This window comes from Arachis hypogaea, chromosome 7 (assembly GCF_003086295.3).
Source record: "Arachis hypogaea cultivar Tifrunner chromosome 7, arahy.Tifrunner.gnm2.J5K5, whole genome shotgun sequence".
NCBI lineage: Eukaryota > Viridiplantae > Streptophyta > Magnoliopsida > Fabales > Fabaceae > Arachis > Arachis hypogaea.
In genome coordinates this window covers 26736076-26757546 of record NC_092042.1, presented here as the reverse complement: position 1 = coordinate 26757546, position 21471 = coordinate 26736076, and the positions used below count along the sequence as shown (strand labels likewise).

The 21471-nt window shown below is 36.6% G+C and overlaps 1 protein-coding gene across 4 annotated transcripts; it reads right to left on the bottom strand.

The window, feature by feature from the left end:
* Positions 1 to 221: 221 nt before the first annotated feature.
* On the bottom strand, positions 222 to 10447 carry LOC112702861 (ribonuclease E/G-like protein, chloroplastic). Of its 4 annotated transcripts, none has more exons than XM_072199319.1 (15): positions 9990 to 10398; positions 8756 to 8859; positions 8511 to 8675; positions 8245 to 8426; positions 7748 to 8000; positions 6594 to 7657; positions 6157 to 6474; positions 5985 to 6026; positions 5160 to 5284; positions 3994 to 4141; positions 3706 to 3778; positions 2960 to 3072; positions 2466 to 2585; positions 1945 to 2100; positions 222 to 855 (listed from the first exon to the last, which is right to left on the bottom strand). In XM_072199319.1, the coding sequence occupies exons 4-15, from the start codon at positions 8287 to 8289 to the stop codon at positions 676 to 678; spliced, it is 2637 nt and encodes an 878-aa protein (XP_072055420.1). In that variant the 5' UTR covers positions 8290 to 8426; positions 8511 to 8675; positions 8756 to 8859; positions 9990 to 10398; the 3' UTR covers positions 222 to 675. The 4 variants fall into 4 exon arrangements, with proteins under 4 accessions (XP_072055420.1, XP_072055421.1, XP_025609849.1 ...); XM_072199320.1 differs by having other exon boundaries at positions 8511 to 8603; positions 9990 to 10379; XM_025754064.3 differs by lacking the exon at positions 8511 to 8675 and having other exon boundaries at positions 9990 to 10447.
* Positions 10448 to 21471: the final 11024 nt, after the last annotated feature.

The window sequence follows — 21471 nt, the reverse complement described above, 5'->3', positions numbered from 1 at the left end:
TTCAATTTGATTTATCATTCTTTCTTCTTTAAGATTTTTCTTCGTTATTCAACCATGCACCGTTGGATGAATATCTTCAATATATTGTTTTGGGAAATTCCCACCTTTTATTATACTGTCTTACTTTTGAATATTTTTGTATTTTATTTTTCAATAATTAATGAAATATAACCTACTATTTTTGAAAAAAAAATGTACAAAAAGATGGCACAGACAAAACATTAACAAGGTAACTGGTCTTCAAATTTCGTTAGTTATACAAATTTACAAACGCCATGCCATTGAATGACTCTACTCAAGCTATTGTTCATTATGATAAAAGGCCAGCAGCCCTGAACAAAATCTGATTTTTTTTCTAGTTAATCTTCTCATTATTTTTGTAGATAACTAGTGAAGTGAATGCCTAGACTTTGGCTAGAAACTACTCATGAAATGAACCGTTACAAATTGCAATTTACAACCAAAATTTTCTCACATGTGGATGGTATATATCTGCCTCAGCTGTTCCCTGTAACTTCACCCTCAAAGGTCTAACCAAATCTGTTTCGGATCTTCGACCTGCAGCTGCGGTTTCCTTCATCCTAACATGATATATATAGCATAAACAAAAAAAATGTGTACAGAGGGGAAGAATAAGCCTGTTTCAAGAACCACCCCAGGGGAAAAAAGGGATATTTATTTTCCCCTAGCTTTTGATTTCTTAACTGGAACAATTGTCAACTTTTGGCCAGGTTTTTTGGTACTGGCCTCTGAGGATCTCAGCATTGAAATTGGAGCTTGATGCTGGTTTTTCTCTCCTTTGTCATCTACAAATGGTTTAACCTCGAACGCTCCTCTCGTGAACCCTCTAGCAACCTGAAGGATTAAAAACAGCCTGTCAATGTAATCTTCAGCAATGTTATATATGTATCTGAAAATAATTGATACATCAATGGCAAGCAAAGCAGTTCTTTATCTTACCCAAAACCATATTTAATAGGATTTACCACAAATATCATAGATGGAACAAAGGAAAAAGAAATGGCCCATCAAATAAAAAATCCAACTAAAAGCTTTTTAATTCCTAGTCCTTCAAAGAGTTTCTGACTTAAGACTGTAGATGAACCCCCATCAGACTGCAGCCTGCTCGTATCCACTTAATTGATGAAATTTTAATTCAGATATAGTGGCTTGTAACTTCTGAAAATTAAAAAAATTCACCACTCGTTTCTTATTAAAAGAGTGAGCAAGTGCACGAGCCACCTGCCTAGTCGGGTCAAAGAGTTCACTCCCCTTTCAGAAGAATTTAAACCTGTAACCTCCGGATCACAAGGCAGCAACGTTACTATTGTGCCAGGGCCGTCCTCCCCTCTTTGCTTCGTGGAGGGTACATGCATCATTAAATGTATATCTAGTACAGAATCAAACCTAAACTACCTTGCATAAACATATGTGCAATTCAGTGACTATACATACTTGTCCCCTTATTTCAAAAAAGATTGTACGGCTGCCGGTTTTTCATGTCACAAGTATTGCCTACAGGCTCTCATTTAAACCTTACATGATCAACTTTGGGGTTAAGTCATTGTCATTTAAGCGCTTGTTCGTATACCTTAAAAGGTTACTCTACAGCTTCATAGTTAGTTTTGCACCCTTTCAGAGACATGTTATATTTCCATGTTGAAACTTATTTTGGGTCAAGACTTTGAACCCAGACCAGATGTCACAATGCAACATTACCATTTTGCTGAAACTCACCCCATTTATCTTCATCGAATCAATTTTGTATAAATAACCGGCGCTAAAGTGATAAACAAAAGACAAGATGTTTTGTTTTGTAAATAGTGGGCAGTGAGGGCATTCCTCCCACACTGTGATGTAAATCCATTTCCTTAAGCAATAGCAGGTTATTTGATAAAGTAAGCTTCAAAAATGATTAAAAAGAAATTTGTTGATCATTTATACCTTTAAAAGAATCCAGACTTTGAGGGAACTACTCAATGTTGCAAGCCTTGTCTTTTTCCCTGAAGTTAAGTACTCACACATATGATGGTCAACTCTCAGAATAAATTTTGGCCATGACTTGGGGCTTATACTGTCTGCCTTAATGTCCATTGTTGCCTGAGATATCACAGTAGAAACAAGAAACCACACTCACTACAAGGATAACAAGCTAACAAGATTAGGGGAAGTGGATAAAACATTGTTAAAATCTAAGTAAATGATTGACGATTCGCCAGTAACTATAAGGAGAAATAGTACAAAGATAAAATATTACAGCAAGTGACATGCACTAAGACAAATTCATAAGGAGATGCCGAAATCCATCTGACAGAAAACATAAACCTAGTTGATTCCAGGTGCTCAAGGAATTATAATATAAATTAGAGCTTTTGAAAGTTTTTTTTTTTTTAATTCTCTTTCTGTTTCTTTTTGCATCATCTTAAGGCTTAAACATAATTTTCGGATTGAAAATGTCTACTTACAATAAACCGACAGATTTGTTGTTCAATTTTGGAGAACGATGTCTCTAAAGCTTCAACCCTCCCTGTGGCATGGCAACAAGCACATGGTTCGCTAATCATGAATGTCACACTTGGTCGAACCTGCCAAACATCAGTAAAGCCTTAAAAAATTATTTTAATAACCTTGAATAAAACAATAATCAGAATTAGAGGACAACAAACTTTGAGAAGTTGTAATCTATGCATTATTCTTTTCCAAACCATAGTTGTTTTCTTTTTTGGATTTGAGTCAACTACAAAGGATCATGTTCAGTAAAATAACACAAATGAAGTGAAGTTGTCACATTGTTTGAGAAATTAGATAAAACCATAAATAAATCATTAGAAGAATCATGAAACGATCTATCTATTTCTAAATTTGTCAATTATTTTTCCTTTTTGAAAAATCAACTATGGCATAGTGGCAACATCAAAGTAGAATCATCATCATGGTACACTAAAATACAACGCCATACCCTCTTTCGTGTTATTTCCATGAGTCCATGTCTTGACAATTCAGAGACTTTCACCATGGATTTGTCTCTCTCAACAGCTTTCTTGACTTCTTCGTATACCAATCTTTTATTTGCTGATAAAGATTGCAAATTCAAGAAATATATTATTTGTATGGACTACATTAACAACAGGAAATGCCAATTCCGAGTGGCACAAAAGGTGAACATCTTTAATCTAAATATCATTGCTTTACTTGAAATTTCAAAATATCACTCCATGAAAGTATGTTGTGAGAGCAACAGTTGAAAAACTTTATATCTCTTGTGGCATTAGTAACATTTTAACTAGAAAGTCCCAAAATAACCCAATGTCTGTTATTTGTGGTATAAGGGCAACCACATACCGGAATGCAAAGCTTAGGTCAACCAGCTACTAGTGTCAATTTACTTTTTTTTCCCAGCAAAATATTTCCCCTTACATTGTTTTTCCATTTGCTTACAAGTTTGAAACTCTAACTATGACAATCCAGAATTATGCATATATGAATTACACATTCATGACCTACAGAATAAGTTGGCAAATTTTGCATAGTGAGGCACAACACAAAAAAAAAAAAAAAGGATTAAGCAGACAGAAATCTTTTAGGCAATGATTTGGTACTCAAGTCAGTGATATTAAATATATTCTAAAGTATATTTGAGATCTCGTAGCTTGTATGACTTGATGTATAATTCCATTGCACAAAAAGTGGGATATTTCTATTTACCTTCATCTGTCATGTCAATGAAATCTACTACAATGATCCCTCCAATGTCCCGTAATCGCAACTCCCTTGCAATCTGTAACACATTGTTTTCATTAAGAGCTTGAACTGCAAAGTTTATGCGAAATAATGTCTCAAGATAAAAGGAAAAGAAATCCTATATTATTTTTCAATGTAAATATAGAATTATCTAAATCTTCTGTGCCACAATTGTTAAATGTACTGCCAGTCATCCTAAAGCATTTGTGAAGTACAGATAAATAATAATTAATAGAATGACATCTAACATACTCGTTTTGCAGCTGCAAGGTTGACATCTAAAATAGCTTTCTGCTGTGATGTTCCATGACCAAACATCCCATGTCCTCCATTCACATCAATAGAAACTAATGCCTCAGTTTGTTCAATGATTAAAGAACCTCCATTAGCAAGTGGAACCCTATAAAATGATCAAAATACAAGTTAGAAATGTTATCATTAAGCTTTTCAAGGATGCCTAAATCAGTTCACATTTGTCATTTTATATAAGAATATTGGCTAAGAGAATGTCGTTCAAGGTTTGGGCTTTCGCTTTCGTTTCTTATAATATTCCACTGAAAAGTAATTCAAGAAAGGAGAAATTTAAAGGCAGGAAAGACACTTTTTCAATTGATTATTTTGAAATAAAAGAACATTTTTTTACTCACTATAAACTCACTTGCTATAGAGTTCTGCCTTTGTTGTTTCTGAATATTTTCTTAAAAGAGGAATTCACATGACTTGAAGTCTGGAACTTAGAAGGCTACTCTTGCATATTTTTATGGTTTATTTATTTTACGAGTTTTTTGAAAGTCATATCCTCTGAACTGCAGTTGTTCAGTTTGATAAAAGACTTAAAGTAATGAAAAATTAAATAAATATTAGATTAAAACTATAGCTACAAAGCTATAGTAGAGCATCTGCAAATTCCTATTTGCCAGTCCAAAGACGTAACCAGGTTGGCCTATGTAAGACACTTATGCTTTTGGATTCATTTGAGTCTTGACATGATATTGGAGCCTTTATGACCAGCCATAGTCAACAGTCAAATCCTCCTCCCCCCCCCCCCCCCCCAAAAATTCAACTAATTAAATTCTAAGTTAAGCATATAGGATTTGCAGTGCCCTTCAAATAAGGAGGTTCATTAGAAATCAAAACCAAATTTTCTTAAGCAGTTGTATTTGGCTATTGACAAAACTCAGTTATGATTTTTCTCATATAAAATCAGTGATTACATGATTAACATCCATTACTTTTTATCATCAGCTTAAAAATTTCCCAAATAATCCTCTAGAATATTGTATGTCACTAGGTTAGTTTCATATGAGGAGTCAAAATACATATCTAGAAGATGGGAAGGAAAGAGAATAAACAATAACACACTAGAAGCCACACATGATGATTAATATTAAGTAAGAAGAGAAGTAACAATATTTCACCTTTTCTTAAGGATATTGTCAATCTCTCCCTCAATGTTGAATTCATCAAAAAGGGGAACCTTTTTATCATACAGCTCTACTCGATCACATAGATCAGGGGCCATTTCTTGCAGGTAATTGGTCACCTGAGGCTCAATGGAAAAGGTAAAAATCACCAAATCAGAATTATCATATCCGTTTGTATGCTGAATTTTATATTAGTCGCCAATACAAGTGTTGCAAATTGCAACGCAAAAGATATTACTATTCATATATGTCATGAAACCACTTATCTCAAAAGTTAAGCTGATAAAAGGAGGCATATGTATAGTTATATCTCTAACACACCCCTTAGCAAAAGGCACTATTGGGTTTGAAGCATGATTGTGCATAAACCTTTTTTTTTTCCTTTATAGTTTGCCTTATGTTGAATTTCTTTTTTCGGGAATAACAAATATCGAACTCTAAACCTTTTGGTAATAGAAGCTCATGAACCATTTATCGCAAAAGCTAAGTTGATAGGAGGAGCCACATAAATGGTTATATCTCTAACAATATAGAAGTAGCACTATAAGATTAAAACAACTGGTTCATCATACTAATATAGAAGTAGCATGCTAATGATAGAGTTCTTCTCGTTTTCCAGGCTTTGACTAGCAATTGATGACAGACCAATCTAGGACAGCCTATCCTACATTTGGGTTTGCAAACTATTGGTTGCAGATAATTACTCAACTCTTCTAGATTACCTCTATCAACGGAGGAAGAAAAAGCCAATTTTGTTTAAATGCACAAACTGATCTGCTACATGGAAACTTAACATTCTGCAATTAGCAGAATAATTACCTCATGAAATGTTCTTGGAGAGTCAACCACCATCCTGTTAACCTGAAGTATATCATAAAATGTATTCAGGATACAGAGTGCTAACCCGGACTTTCTTTTTGATATACATAGATACAATTAAAAAGCTATAAGATCTTTTGGAAAGTGATATAAAATTAGCAACATAACTAACATTTTCATTGAAATAATCCTGAACCACTGAGAGAGTCTGACCCATTGCCCGGTGTAAAATAACAGGAACAGCTCCTTCCACACCTTCATCCGCAGCAAGAGCAGCAGATTTTGCATGTTCGACTATATTTTTCCATGTTGAGAGCAAACCTTCCAAGTCTTTGTGCAGCTCTTCTAAAGAATGACCAGCAGCAACAGTTCTTACAGTGAGACCAAAACCCTTAGGCTGCAGTGTCTTTGCAATAACTTTCAACCTTGTTCGCTCAACACCAGAGATCTTTTTGGAGACTCCTATTTTATCACAACGTGCAATCAACACCTGCAGGTGAAAGAGTTTAATTAAGCAATACATGAAATGATAAATAAAAATTATGAGAAAGAACAAGAATGCTATAGAATCAAACTTTACAGAAGGTGGATGCATAAAAACATACATACCCAGAATCTACTTCTTAGTTTAGGATAAGCAGTCAGAGTGGGACCCTTAGTACCAAGGCCCTCTTTAACAACTTGGACAATGATTTTGGTTCCCTTGCGAACTTTGATCCATTTGTTTTCTTCAGAAGCCACATGAGCTGCTTTCTCTGTATCTTTTGTTTGTAATATATGAGAGTTGACTGAACCATTCATGCCAAAATCAAGAAGGCTGTTGCTAGTTTCGTCTATATGGATTTCACTTCCCTCTATGTCATCCTCAAAGTCAGCTTCTACTTCATCATCAATCAAGCTACCATTCACATTTTCCTTAAGAACTTCTGTAATATAAAAATCATCCTCTCCTTCATGCTCATCATAGGCATTGTGTACAGATTTTAAGCAACCATCCTCAGAATAGATGTCTGATATTCCATCAGAGACATCAGCATCATGAGACTCATGATCATTTTTATCCTTGATATCAAGTTTTTGCTTCTTCGTCTTTTGACGAAATGGTGGGAATATAAATGGCTCCCTGTTTTGCTTAATGTCCATAAGGGCAGGTCTAGAACTCCCAATGTTCACAAAAGCCCCACCCATATGAGGAACAAGTTTTGAGACTACCCCAACATATACACTGTCACACTGCACATTACTCTTGACAGGTTCCAATAATAACTCAACCAATTTATCATTTTCCAATACTGCAATTCTTTGCATAGTACATATTGAAGAGTTAATAAGTATAACAGTAGAAACAGGATCTTTTGAAGTTACATTAGTACTGTCTTCAGGTAATAATTTTTCTGTATCAACCAACTTCACTGGCTCTTCTACAGTGTTATCAGTTTCAACTTCATTGGATTCCTTTCTATCCTTAGAGACAGAAAAAGGGGGTGAAAGGGGTAGCCAGGGTTCCTCCAGAGGCTGGTAATTCTCAGAAAGAATATTAGTAGAATGTGAATCCTCATCATCCATGCTCTCCATGTCCATATTGTCATCGTCGTAGCACAATTGATCTTCCAAACTGAATATATCTGACTTTAACACGTCATTTTTAAAGAGACTCGCAATCTCTCCATCATCTGTCAAACCACTGGAAGCATTTGAGTGTTCAGAAAACATATTTGCAAAATCCAATATATTTATAGTATTGCAAAAAGATGTAGAAGTACCTTTGACTGGTAAATGACTAGATGGATGCTCCGGAAAATATGTTTCCTCTATCCAGGGGAACCAAGTATGAGCTGAAGACACATGGGAACTAGTCCTAATCCACACATCCCTCACCATAACTTTATTTTCACCAAGGACTGTAAGGGGTAATGACAGAGAGAATGCTGGTCCTGGCTTCCAAATAACATTGCTTGAGGATTTCGATTTTCCCTTAATGAAATAATTATATTTGAAGTTCAAGCCTGAAGCAATCTGTGAGCACAAAGTTATAGTCGAGTTACTAACTCATAAAAAATATGCATTTCAATTTTCATTCACATTTCAAGAAGATTGTAGTTTCATATAAACCTATATATAAACACAAGGGGCATTGATCTGGACGATACAAAACTTAGTGGCAATTAAAACCCACCATCATTGTTGCAACAAATCTCAGACATTTCTACTGACACAAAAGCAGAAAAAATAAATAAACAGGATTAAACAGTTAAATTACCTCAAATTCAGCTTTCCATATATTTGCATGTTCTGTAGGAGACATTAGAACAGCTTTCTTTGGTTTCCAGCAGCCCAATACAGCTGGGTCACCGGTTATGTACAGAAGGTGACCATCTTCTAAATCAGCTTCTACAGTCCAAATAATCTTGCATAGTTCATCAACATTTTTGGTTTGCTTCCCTGAGATATCAGATTGTCAAGATTCATTATTTATTCTATGCTGAGGAGAAATCACAAATAAATGCAGAAAGGCAGATGCTGCACCCGCACAGAATCCATAAGGCTGTTAGATCCCTTATTTGATAGTCCGCAAACATGTGTAAATACAGTACCCTTCCATTATATAGAGTAAAGCACCTAGTGGTTTATATTGCAAAAAGTACAATATCTTAACATGAAGCACATAATCCGAATTGTGACCCTGTGATTCTGTGACAAGCCAAACACAAAATAGATTCCACTGATATATATCCGTAAACTCCTTGTAGAAAAAATTATGATTGAATTACCTTTTGATGCTGGCAATGCTGTTAATCTTCTCACTGATTTGTGGTTCTTCATACAGTATATGATCCTGTATACGCCATGCAGTGGTATGGTATGGCATATGTCCCTGTCCAAATAATATGATATATAAGCACAACCAAGATCTAACAAAAGAAAAGAAGGAGCATGGTGTTGACGCTTTAAAGAGCGTACATATGTCAAGAGTGTAGGTCACCCTAAAACACATTCAGTTCTTAATGTAAACCATATGTCGGGTATATGGATTAAATTAACTACCAAGTGGTCAACATAACTATTTGCTGTGCTCAGCCAAAATTATGAGTGATGTGACACAGGTAATGAATTTTAGTAACCAAGAGCACTGCTTTCTTTCAACACATTAATCATATGATGAAATATAAACAATGAGATCAACTCTAATTCAACACATGTAGAATCTAAAGCTTATAACTATCCAAGTATCTAAGATGGTGAAATTGCAATCAGCATCAATTTCTGTCAACTATAAAGGAAAGCCTCTCCTAAAATACATCCATCGCAATATTCTTTTTCTTTTCCCCTTTTTTTTCCATAGCAAACTAACTACAACAAAAAATACGCATGTTTGAGTAGGCAGGACATGAAAAGTGCAAAAAATCAAGTGTAGAAAACACTTCAAATTGCTTCATACTACAAAATTGCAGTAATGTTGAAAGGGAAAGCACAAGACGTTACATTCCAACTCAGAAACTCCATATAGAACAAAGTTAATTCAAATTCGTTTTCCACCCTTAACCAAGCAACCAAGAGTGAAAATCTAAACCCTTTTCATCTAGCCCCATTTTGTCTCTGCTCTCAGTTTTCCACATTTCCATCTCATACATGCATAGGAAAGTAATAATTCCCTCTCAGGTAAAAATCATGTAAACCTCCCACAAAACACTATTGTGCAAAGACTGCATAAACCTTGTGCTGGAAACTAAACACAAACCATTCCAATATAGGCTAAGCTACAGTATTCCTCAAAATCTGGAAGAAATAGAGAAAGCTTCTATACAACATGCAAGAGATTGATAATAACATTAAAATGCACAAGGCACCACAACATGAATTGATATACCATCCCACGTTACAAATATATAATCAAGGGAAATTCAGGAAGAGCACAGCAATAATTATAAAAAAAACAATGACACACTCCCTCAGAGACAACACATCAAACAGGTGGTGTGTAGAAAAAAAAAAAAAAAAACTTACAGTGAGAGGAACCTCTTTGGAGGAAACACAAAAGGGGTATAGAGAAAAGGACTACTAGCACAGCGAAAAAGGTGCTGGTGGCGGTAGTGAAGATGATGATGATGATGAGGGTGCATCAAACCAAGCTCAGCAATGAGCTCCATGAAAACAACATGAAACCCCCCACTTGGGTAAAAAGTGCTACAGTGGGCACAAGAGGTGATATATGAGAGTTAGAGCGTGCAATTTCATCACTTGGGGGTCGCGGAGGATTGAAGCTTCGAAAGGGTAAAGCAAAAAGTGTTCCTTTAAGTGTTGTTATTGTTATGAAATGCTATGTCTCGATGGATAACATACTAAGATAGGAAATGGTAGTGGTGCTGGGGACGGGGTGCTCTGCTCTTTGCTGATACCTGATCTCTTTGCTGATACCTGATACTCTCATATACCCTGAAGATAATGGTTTACTTGGCGCCTTCTTCTGTCACTTATTTATTATATATTTTATATTTTTTATTTATTTATATAAAAACGTTTAAAATATTATTTTAAAAAAAAATTTAATAATTAAAATTTATCACTAAATTTTAAGTCAGTTTAAATTAATATTATTTTTTTATAAAAAATAACTAAAATATTTTTATTTTATATATATATATATATTAAAAATTCTAAATTTTAATTCTATGATAACATAAAAATAAAGAGTTAGAATTTACGATTCTCAAAATTAATATATATAATAAGAGTTTTAATTATTTTTTATAATAAATATATTATAATTATTTTTTACAAAAAAATATTAATTTAGACCCGTTCAAAGTTTAATTCACTATTTTTTTGGTCAAATTGACTTATCTGGTCTAATTTTGATAAAAATAATACGGTTTAATCGATTATATGTGTTAAATTTTAATTACTAAAAAATATATTTAAAAAAGATGTTTTAAACGTCTTTATTTGAGTAACTTTTTTATTCATAAACTACTATTTATTCTTTTAAATATTCAAAATGCAAACAATTCTATATATAAAAAAAACTGACGTTGTATCATAAAAAATGAATTATAGTTTATAGAATTACCAAAATTTTAAGAATATACTCAAAATTCTAAAATATCTACTTTACAAATTAAGTAAAGATGCTATTGAAAATATTAATCAATGATATTTTGATATTAGAAATAAACTCTTATGTTGAAAATATCAACTTTTTTTTAGATATATATTTTGAAACAAATAGAATATTATTTTATGATTTCAAATTTTTTCTTAGTTCAATAAAATTAAAGAAAATAACTACATGGTTTGATAGCAATGCATTTTAGTCATCACTAAAATGTCATCATGTTTTTACCCTTAAGATAAATAGTTTTAAAATATTTTTAAGTCAAAGCAAGTTACAATAATTTATGATGGTTTGAGTAGCTAAGAGAATAAGGGCTGAATCTTAGCCCCTTTTTTACTTAATAATACTTGCTGGTTTTTGAAATAATTTCTAAAGACTTTTTTATTTTTGTCTCGTACATAGCCACGAGACTTTTTTTTTATCTCGTGACCTGGTACGAGATATTTTTCAGTTTTATCTCTTGTGCAGCAGAAACAGAAATGGAGTAGAAGAGAGAGAAAATTACACCTAGATATATCCTGATTCAGCTGCTAAGTGCAGTGCAGCCTACATCCAGTCTCCATCACAAAAATGATGGAATTTCACTATAATCATTTTTTATTACAAACACCAATTCTCCCTAGGAACTACCCTTCCTATTTGGGACAAGTCCAGAATCTAAACTCAAAGACTGAACTTGACTTGGTCACTGTCAAGCTTTCAACTGCTAAGTGCTAACCCAACTTGTAAGGAGATTCCCACAGAATCATGAAACACAACACAGATGTACAAAGGACCTCTAGGACATCTATGGCTTTTTCTTTTAATTTTGCACACTCTGCCTTTTTTCGCTCTATGGCTTTTTCATACAAACCTCACAGTTTGCCTTTTTCCATGAGACTCAAGACAGACAAAATTAAAAAGAAAAATACAAAATGAAGAACATTGAAGGAGAAGAAACTCTGCTAGCTTAGGTAGCTATGAGAACATTGTGCCTTGCACTCTCACTCCTTGCTTCAAGCCCTGGCTATTTTCCCTATTTATAGAGGGAGAAGCTTCCACAGTTGAAACCAAAAGAACCAAGCTAATCTTCTTCTTCTTCATGCAAACTGGTTCGGTCAGAGAGAGAGAGGAGAAGTAATCGAATGCAATAACCAACATGCAATTACCTCTAGTTCTTCCTTGGTCACCAATAATCATCAATCTGAGCCTTCCATCTTGCCTTGCACTCCAAGATGGACTCCTAACCCTTAATGCTTCATGATGATGACAGCTTCATCTACTCCATCCTCTGCCTCTTCCATCATGTAGCCACTGTAGCTACCTCCTATAGTGGTTGAGCAGAATCAAAGACAAGTCATCCCTTCAAGGATCTTCTTCCTCTGACCGAGATCTTCTCTTCCATTTTTGGTATGGAGAGGTTGAGATCTCTTCACCAAATCTTATCTTTCTTGGTTGAAGATCTTAGCCACAACATACTTTTTGTTTTTTTTCTTGCCATCATTACAATGGTCTTGTTGCTTGTTTCTTCTTCCTTTCGGCAGCTAGCTTTAGCTTCCATGACTTCTCTATTGAAATGACCGAAGGAGAAGAAGAGAGAGTAGAGAGGGAAGAAATTGAAAAAAGCAAAGCTATGAGTGTTATCACAAATAAATTAATTAGGTGCAACTCTCCATGCTTTGTGTAGTAGCGTGTAAGATACACTTAATTGCCATCAAATCACTTTGACATGTTCTCTTTCATGTTTCCAAGGTAATTAACTCAAGTAAAGAAAATTTTGAAATCCACCACATGATGGAAATAGAATCCGTTGGAAGCATGAAGCAAAAAAATATTTGCTTTCTCTCTCAATTGGTTTCAGACCAAGCAAGCAAAATAATTTGGGCTCACAGTAATGATTGAATTCTGGCCCAAATAACAATCAATTCAGCCATAAGGATAAAAGAAATTTTGTATCAATGCTGAATATTAATTTTAATTTGGGCTTGCTTAAATCAATCTGACCCAATAATAAAAAATTGCTTCAGCCACAACACTTAACAATTTTTGAAATCAAGGCTGATTCACTTCCAACATCTTGGGCATGCTATTTTTCCGGTCCAATGGCAAAATTTGCACCAACAAAATTATTAATTAAATAAGTATGAATTAAGATCAAATTAATAATTTTGTAAATAATTATATTAATAATGTTTAGTCATCACTAATATTAACTTAGAGTTTTCCAAACTCATCAATCTCCCCCTTAATGACAAACATTATTAAAAATTGAAATGGAAAGAGCTTCAAAATTTAGAGTACTCCCTTTTGAATACTTGGATTCCTTCCTTTCCAATTGTTACAAGGCTTCCCCTCAATGTATGCTATTTTCCCAAGGGAGCTTTACCTGTAACTTTTGAAATCAAGCTTAAGGCAACTATCTTATTCAACATATGAAATTTTGTAATGTTGAATGCTTGATTTATGAGCAAAATTTGAGTGATAAGGAAAACTCATTTGTTATCATAAAATTGATTTTCTCCTCAAACATACAAAGCAATTGAGTACATATCAACCAAAAATATTTTTGATGCTTCAAGAAGTTGCTATTGAAAATATTCGAAAATATTTTCCAATCAACATATCAAAACAAAATAATCAGAGCATGGAAAATATTTTTAATCAAGCATGATCATCTCAAAATATGGCTGGTGCACGAAATTGCAATCACACTTTTGCAATCCCGCACAACTAACCAGCAAGTGCACTGGGTCGTCCAAGTAATACCTTGCGTGAGCAAGGGTCGATCCCACGGAGATTGTCGGCTTGAAGCAAGCTATGGTTATCTTGTAAATCTTAGTCAGGATATCAGAAATTATCAGGATTGATTGTGAAAAGCAAAAGAACATGAAATAAGTACTTGTTTTGCAGTAATGGAGAATAGGTTGAGGTTTTGGAGATGCTCCATCTTCTGAATCTCTGCTTTCCTACTGTCTTCTTCTTCAAGCACGCAAGTCTCCTTCCATGGCAAGCTGTATGTAGGGTTTCACCGTTGTCAATGGCTACCTCCCATCCTCTCAGTGAAAATGTTCCTATGCTCTGTCACAGCATGGCTAATCAGCTGTCGGTTCTCGGTCAGGCCGGAATAGAATCCATCGATTCTTTTGCGTCTGTCACTAACGCCCCGCCTGCTAGGAGTTTGAAGCTCGTCACAGTCATTCAATCATTGAATCCTACTCAGAATACCACAGACAAGGTTTAGACCTTCCGGATTCTCTTGAATGCCGCCATCAGTTCTAGCTTATACCACGAAGATTCCGATTAAAGAATCTAAGAGATAACTACTTAATCTAAGGTAGAACAGAGGTGGTTGTCAGGCACACGTTCATAGTTGAGAATGATGATGAGTGTCACGGATCATCACATTCATCCGGGTTAAGAACAAGTAATATCTTGGAATAGAAGCAAGCATGATTGAATGAGAAACAGTAGTAATTGCATTAATCCATCAAGACATAGCAGAGCTCCTCACCCCCAACCATGGGGTTTAGAGACTCATGCCGTGGAAAGTACACAAAGAAAACGTGTAAAGTGTCATGAGGTTCTGATACAATGTCAAAAGATCCTATTAATAGTAAACTAGTAACCTAGGGTGTACAGAAATGAGTAAATGACGTAAAAATCCACTTCTGGGTCCACTTGGTGTGTGCTTGGGCTGAGCAATGAAGCATTTTCGTGTAGAGACCTTTTCTGGAGTTAAACGCCAGCTTTCATGCCAGTTTGGGCGTTTAACTCCAAGTTTTATGCCAGTTCCGGCGTTTAATGCTGGAATTTCTGAGGGTGACTTTGAGCGCCGGTTTGGGCCATCAAATCTCGGGCAAAGTATGGACTATCATATATTTCTGGAAAGCTGATGAGCGGATAATTTGTATGCTTTTTGGCATTGTTTTTAGTATGTTTTTAGTATGATTTAGTTAGATTTTAGTATATTTTTATTAGTTTTTAGCTAAAATTCACTTTTCTGGACTTTACTATGAGTTTGTGTGTTTTTCTGTGATTTCAGGTATTTTCTGGCTGAAATTCAGGGTCCTGAGCAAAAATCTGATTCGGAGACCAAAAAGGACTGCAGATGCTGTTGGATTTTGACATCCCTGCACTCGAAGCGGATTTTCTGGAGCTACAGAAGCCCAATTGGCGCGCTCTCAACGGCGTTGGAAAGTAGACATCCTGGGCTTTCCAGCAATATATGATAGTCCATACTTTACCCAAGATTTGATGGCCCAAACCGGCGTGGCAAAACAGCCTCAGAAATTCCAGCGTTAAACGCCGGAACTGGCATAAAACTTGGAGTTAAACGCCCAAACTGGCATGAAAGCTGGCGTTTAACTCCAGAAAAGGTCTCTACACGAAATTGCTTCATTGCTCAGCCCAAGCACACACCAAGTGGACCCAGAAGTGGATTTTTACGTCATTTACTCATTTCTGTACACCCTAGGCTACTAGTTTACTATTAATAGGATCTTTTGACATTGTATCTGTACCTTATGACCTCATGACACTTTACACCTTTCTTTGTGTACTTTCCACGGCATGAGTCTCTAAACCCCATGGTTGGGGGTGAGGAGCTCTGCTGTGTCTTGATGGATTAATGCAATTACTACTGTTTCTCATTCAATCATGCTTGCTTCCATTCTAAGATAATACTTGTTCTTAACCCGGATGAATGTGATGATCCGTGACAATCATCATCATTCTCAACTATGAACGCGTGCCTGACAACCACCTCTGTTCTACCTTAGATTAAGTAGTTATCTCTTGGGTTCTTTAACCGGAATCTTCGTGGTATAAGCTAGACTGATGGCGGCATTCAAGAGAATCCGGAAGGTCTAAACCTTGTCTGTGGTATTCTGAGAAGGATTCAATGATTGAATGACTGTGACGGGCTTTAAACTCCTGAAGGCGGGGCGTTAGTGACAGACGCAAAAGAATCATTGGATTCTATTCCGGCCTGATTGAGAACCGACAGATGAATTCCGCTATGCTGTGACAGAGCATATGCAATCGCTTTCACTGAGAGGATGGGAGGTAGCCATTGACAACAGTGAAACCCTACATACAGCTTGCCATTGAAGGAGACTTGCGTGTTTGAAGAAGAAGACAGTAGGAAAGCAGAGATTCAGAAGATGGAGCATCTCCAAACCTCAACCTATTCTCCATTACTGCAAAACAAGTAATCATTTCATGTTCTTTTGTTTTTCACAATCAATCCTGATAATTTCTGATATCCTGACTAAGATTTACAAGATAACCATAGCTTGCTTCAAGCCGACAATCTCCGTGGGATCGACCCTTGCTCACGCAAGGTATTACTTGGACGACCCAGTGCACTTGCTGGTTAGTTGTGCGAGGTTGCAAAAGTGTGATTGCAATTTCGTGCACCAAAAGCCCAGGAAGTCCACTTTCCAATGCCGTTGAGAGCGCGCCAATTGGGCTTCTGTAGCTCCAGAAAATCCGCTTCGAGTGCAGGGAGGTCAGAATCCAACAGCATCTGCAGTCCTTTTTGGTCTCTGAATCAGATTTTTGCTCAGGACCCTAAATTTCAGCCAGAAAATACCTGAAATCACAGAAAAACACACAAACTCATAGTAAAGTCCAGAAAAGTGAATTTTAGCTAAAAACTAATAAAAATATACTAAAAACTAACTAAATCATACTAAAAACATACTAAAAACAATGCCAAAAAGCATACAAATTATCCGCTCATCACAACACCAAACTTAAATTGTTGCTTGTCCCCAAGCAACTGAAAATCAAAATAGGATAAAAAGAAGAGAATATACTATAGACTTCAAAATATCAAGGAAAAATAGCTCCAATTAGATGAGCGGGACTAGTAGCTTTTTGCCTCCAAACAGTTTTGGCATCTCACTCTATCCCTTGAAGTTCAGAATGATTGGCATCTATAAGAACTCAGAACTCAGATAGTGTTATTGATTCTCTTAGTTGAGCATAATGATTCTTGAACATAGCTAGTGTATGAGTCTTGGCTGTGGCCCAAAGCACTCTGTCTTCCAGTATTACCACCGGATACATACATGCCACAGACACATAATTGGGTGAACCTTTTCAGATTGTGACTCAGCTTTGCTAAAGTCCCCAATTAGAGGTGTCCAGGGTTCTTAAGCACACTCTTGTTGCCTTGGATCACAACTTTATTTCTTTCTTGTTCTTTTTCTTTTCTCCTTCTCTCTTTTTTTTTCGAAATATTTTTTTTTTCTTTTGTATCCACTGCTTTTTATTGCTTCAAGAATCAGTCTAATGATTTTTAGATCCTCAATAACAGTTCTCTTTTTCCTCATTCTTTCAAGAACCAACAATTTTTAACATTCTCAAAACAACAAATTCAAGAGACATATGCACTGTTCAAGCATTCATTCAGAAAGCAAAAAGTATTGTCACCACATCAAACTAATTCAACTAGTTTCAATGATAAATTTCGAAATCCTGTACTTCTTGTTCTTTTGTGATTAAAGCATTTTTCATTTAAGAGAGGTGATGGATTCATAGGACATTCATATCTTTAAGGCATAAAATTTCAATTTTATTAATTATGAATTAAGAACAAGACTCAAAGATAAATATAAGATGAGACTAAAAAGTAAAAATAAAAATAGAAAACAAAATAAAAGAGAAAAAAAAACGCAAAAACATAGGCTCCTAATGATAGAGGTTTTGACAGAGTTAGGACTCAACAACCTTGATTTTGAGAAGTGGATGCTCCCTCAACTTGAGAGGAGAGCTTTTGGCGTTTCAACTCTTGGAGTTCACGCCCCTGCTTCTCTTGTTCCTTCAGCAATTTGCAGAGCATGCAGTTCTGATTCTGCTGTTCTTCCTTCAGTTGCTCCATAGTCTCTTGTAACTTGGAGATAGATGCTTCTAGGCTGGTCCAATAGTCACTTCTTGGGAATTCAGGGAGGAATTCCTGCGCCCTCCTCTTGATAGAGTTGTCTTGCATTTGTCCTTCCATTGACTTCTTGGTGATTGGGTGTTCAATGGGTATGAACTCATCTACTCCCATCTTCACCCCAGCCTCTTTACAGAGCAAGGAGATCAAGCTTGGGTAAGCCAGTTTGGCTTCAGTGGAATTCTTATTTGCAATTGTGTAGATCTCACAAGCAATCACATGATGGACCTCCACTTCTTTTCCAAGCATAATGCAATGAATCATCACTGCTCTCTTGATAGTGACCTCAGAACGGTTGCTAGTGGGCAATATGGAACGCCCAATAAAGTCTAGCCAACCTCTTGCAATTGGCTTGAGGTCTCCCCTCTTGAGTTGGTTTGGGACACCCTTTGAATTGGTTATCCACTTAGTCCCAGGGAGGCATATGTCCTCTAGAACTTGATCCAACCCTTTATCTGCTCTCACCATCCTCCTATTAAAGGATTCAGGATCATCTTGCAGTTGAGGTAGTTTGAAGATTTCTCTTATTTTGTCCAGATGGAAGTACATAACTTTCCCTCTGACCATGGTTCTGTAGGTATGGTAAGCAGTTCCAGTCATTCTCTGCTTATCTGTTAGCCACAGATTTGAGTAGAATTCCTGAACCATGTTCCTTCCAACCTTTATTTCAGGATTGGTTAGAACTTCCCATCCTCTGTTTTGAATTTGCTCTTGGATCCCCGGATATTCATCTTCTTTCAGATCAAATTTAACTTCCGGGATCACTGACCTCAGACCCATTATTTTGTGATAATGGTCTTTATGTTCTTTGGTTAAGAACTTCTCTTGATTCCAAAGATTCTTTGGATTAGTCTCTTTCTTTCCTCTTAAATTGGTTTGTTTTCCCTTAGGAGCCATGATCTTGATGAATCTTGGCTTAGTGATCACAGAAAAGCACACCAAACTTAGAGGTTTGCTTGTCCTCAAGCAAAAGAAAAGAAAGAAGAGAGAGAGAGGAAGAGGAAATTCGAATGGTGTGGTGGAAAGGGGGAGCCAAACTTGAATTTATAAGGTGGGGAGGGGAGTTTTCGAAAAAAAAAGAGAGATTTGAAAGGAGATTTGAGAAGATATGGAAAGAAATTGAGAAAAGGGTGAATTTTTTGAACAAAATTTGGGAATGATTTGAGAGATTTGAAGAGTGATTTTAGATATTTGAAAATTTGAAAGTAAATGATGAGAGATTGAAATGTATTTTTGTAGAAAAATATGGGTAAGAAAAGGAAAGTTTAAAAAAAATTTGATTTGAAAACAAAATTGTGGTCCCCCCACCTTTCTGGCGTTAAACGCCCAGAATGGCACCCATTCTGGCGTTTAACGCCCAATTGATGCCCCTTTTGGGCATTTAACGCCCAGCCAGGTGCCCTGGCTGGCGTTAAACACCAGAAATCCTTTATCACTGGGCGTTTTTCTGAACGCCCAGGATGCTGCACACCTGGCGTTAAACGCCCAGAATGGTGCCCATTCTGGCGTTTAACGCCCAAAATGGCACCATTCCTGGCGTTAAACGCCCAGAATGATACCCATTTTGGCGTTTAACGCCCAAAATGCCCCTTACTGGCGTTTTTTCGCCAGTAAGCTCTTTTTCTCTGCTTTTTGAGCTGAATCCTTCTGTAACTCTGTGAATTCCTTCATTTTTGATCCTTGCCTCTGTAAGAACAATTTATATAACCTCCTAATGACTGGGTTGCCTCCCAGCAAGCGCTTCTTTACTGTCTTTAGCTGGACCTTCACTGAGAATCACTCAAGTCTCAGTTTTGAGCATTCCTGCTCAAAATTTCCTTCAAGATAATGCTTGATTCTCTGTCCATTAACAATGAACCTTTTGTCAGAATCAGTATCTTGAAGCTCAACATATCCATATGGTGACACTCCTGTAATCACATACGGTCCCCTCCACCGGGATTTGAGTTTTCCTGGAAACAGTCTGAGCCTAGAGTTGAAGAGCAGAACTTTTTGTCCTGGCTCAAAGACTCTGGTTGACAACTTCTTGTCATGCCATTTCTTTGCCTTTTCCTTATAGATTTTTGCATTTTCAAAGGCATTGAGTCTGAACTCCTCTAGCTCATTTAGCCGGAGCAATCTTTTTTCACCAGCTAACTGTGCATCCATGTTTAGGAATCTGGTTGCCCAGTAGGCTTTATGTTCCAGTTCCACGGGCAAATGACAGGCCTTCCCATACACCAGTTGGTATGGGGAGGTTCCTATAGGAGTCTTGAATGCTGTTCTGTATGCCCACAGAGCATCATCCAAGCTCTTTGCCCAATCCTTTCTTCGGGCTATCACAGTCTGTTCCAGGATTCTTTTTAGCTCTCTGTTAGAGACCTCAGCTTGCCCATTTGTCTGTGGATGATACGGAGTTGCCACTTTGTGGCTAATTCCATATCTAACCATAGCAGAGTGTAGCTGTCTATTGCAGAAATGAGTGCCCCCGTCACTGATTAGCACTCTGGGAACACCAAACCTGCTGAAAATGTTTTTCTGGAGGAATTTCAGTACGGTCTTGGTATCATTAGTGGGTGTAGCAATCGCTTCTACCCACTTAGATACATAGTCCACTGCCACCAGAATGTAAGTGTTTGAGTATGATGGTGGGAATGGCCCCATGAAGTCAATTCCCCATACATCAAACAATTCTATCTCTAATATCCCTTGTTGAGGCATGGCATATCCATGAGGCAGGTTACCAGCTCTTTGGCAACTGTCACAGTTACGCACAAACTCTCGGGAATCTTTATAGAGAGTAGGCCAGTAGAAGCCACATTGGAGGACTTTAGTGGCTGTTCGCTCACTTCCAAAATGTCCTCCATACTGTGATCCATGGCAGTGCCATAGGATCCTTTGTGCTTCTTCTCTGGGTACACATCTGCGGATCACTCCGTCAGCACATCTCTTAAAGAGATATGGTTCATCCCAGAGGTAGTACTTGGCATCTGAAATTAATTTCTTTCTCTGCACGTAGCTGTACTCTTTGGGTATGAACCTCACAGCTTTATAATTTGCAATATCTGCAAACCATGGAGCTTCCTGAATGGCAAAGAGTTGCTCATCTGGGAAAGTCTCAGAGATCTCAGTAGAAGGGAGGGACGCCCCAGCTACTGGTTCTATTCGGGACAGATGATCAGTTACTTGGTTCTCTGTCCCTTTTCTGTCTCTTATTTCTATATCAAACTCTTGCAGAAGTAACACCTATCTTATAAGCCTGGGTTTTGAATCCTGCTTTGTGAGTAAGTATTTAAGAGCAGCATGGTCAGTGTACACAACTACTTTGGATCCCACTAGATAGGATCTAAACTTGTCAATGGCATAGACCACTGCAAGTAACTCTTTTTCTGTGGTTGTGTAGTTCTTCTGTGCGTCATTTAGAACACGGCTGGCATAGTAAATGACGTGCAGAAGCTTGTTGTGCCTCTGTC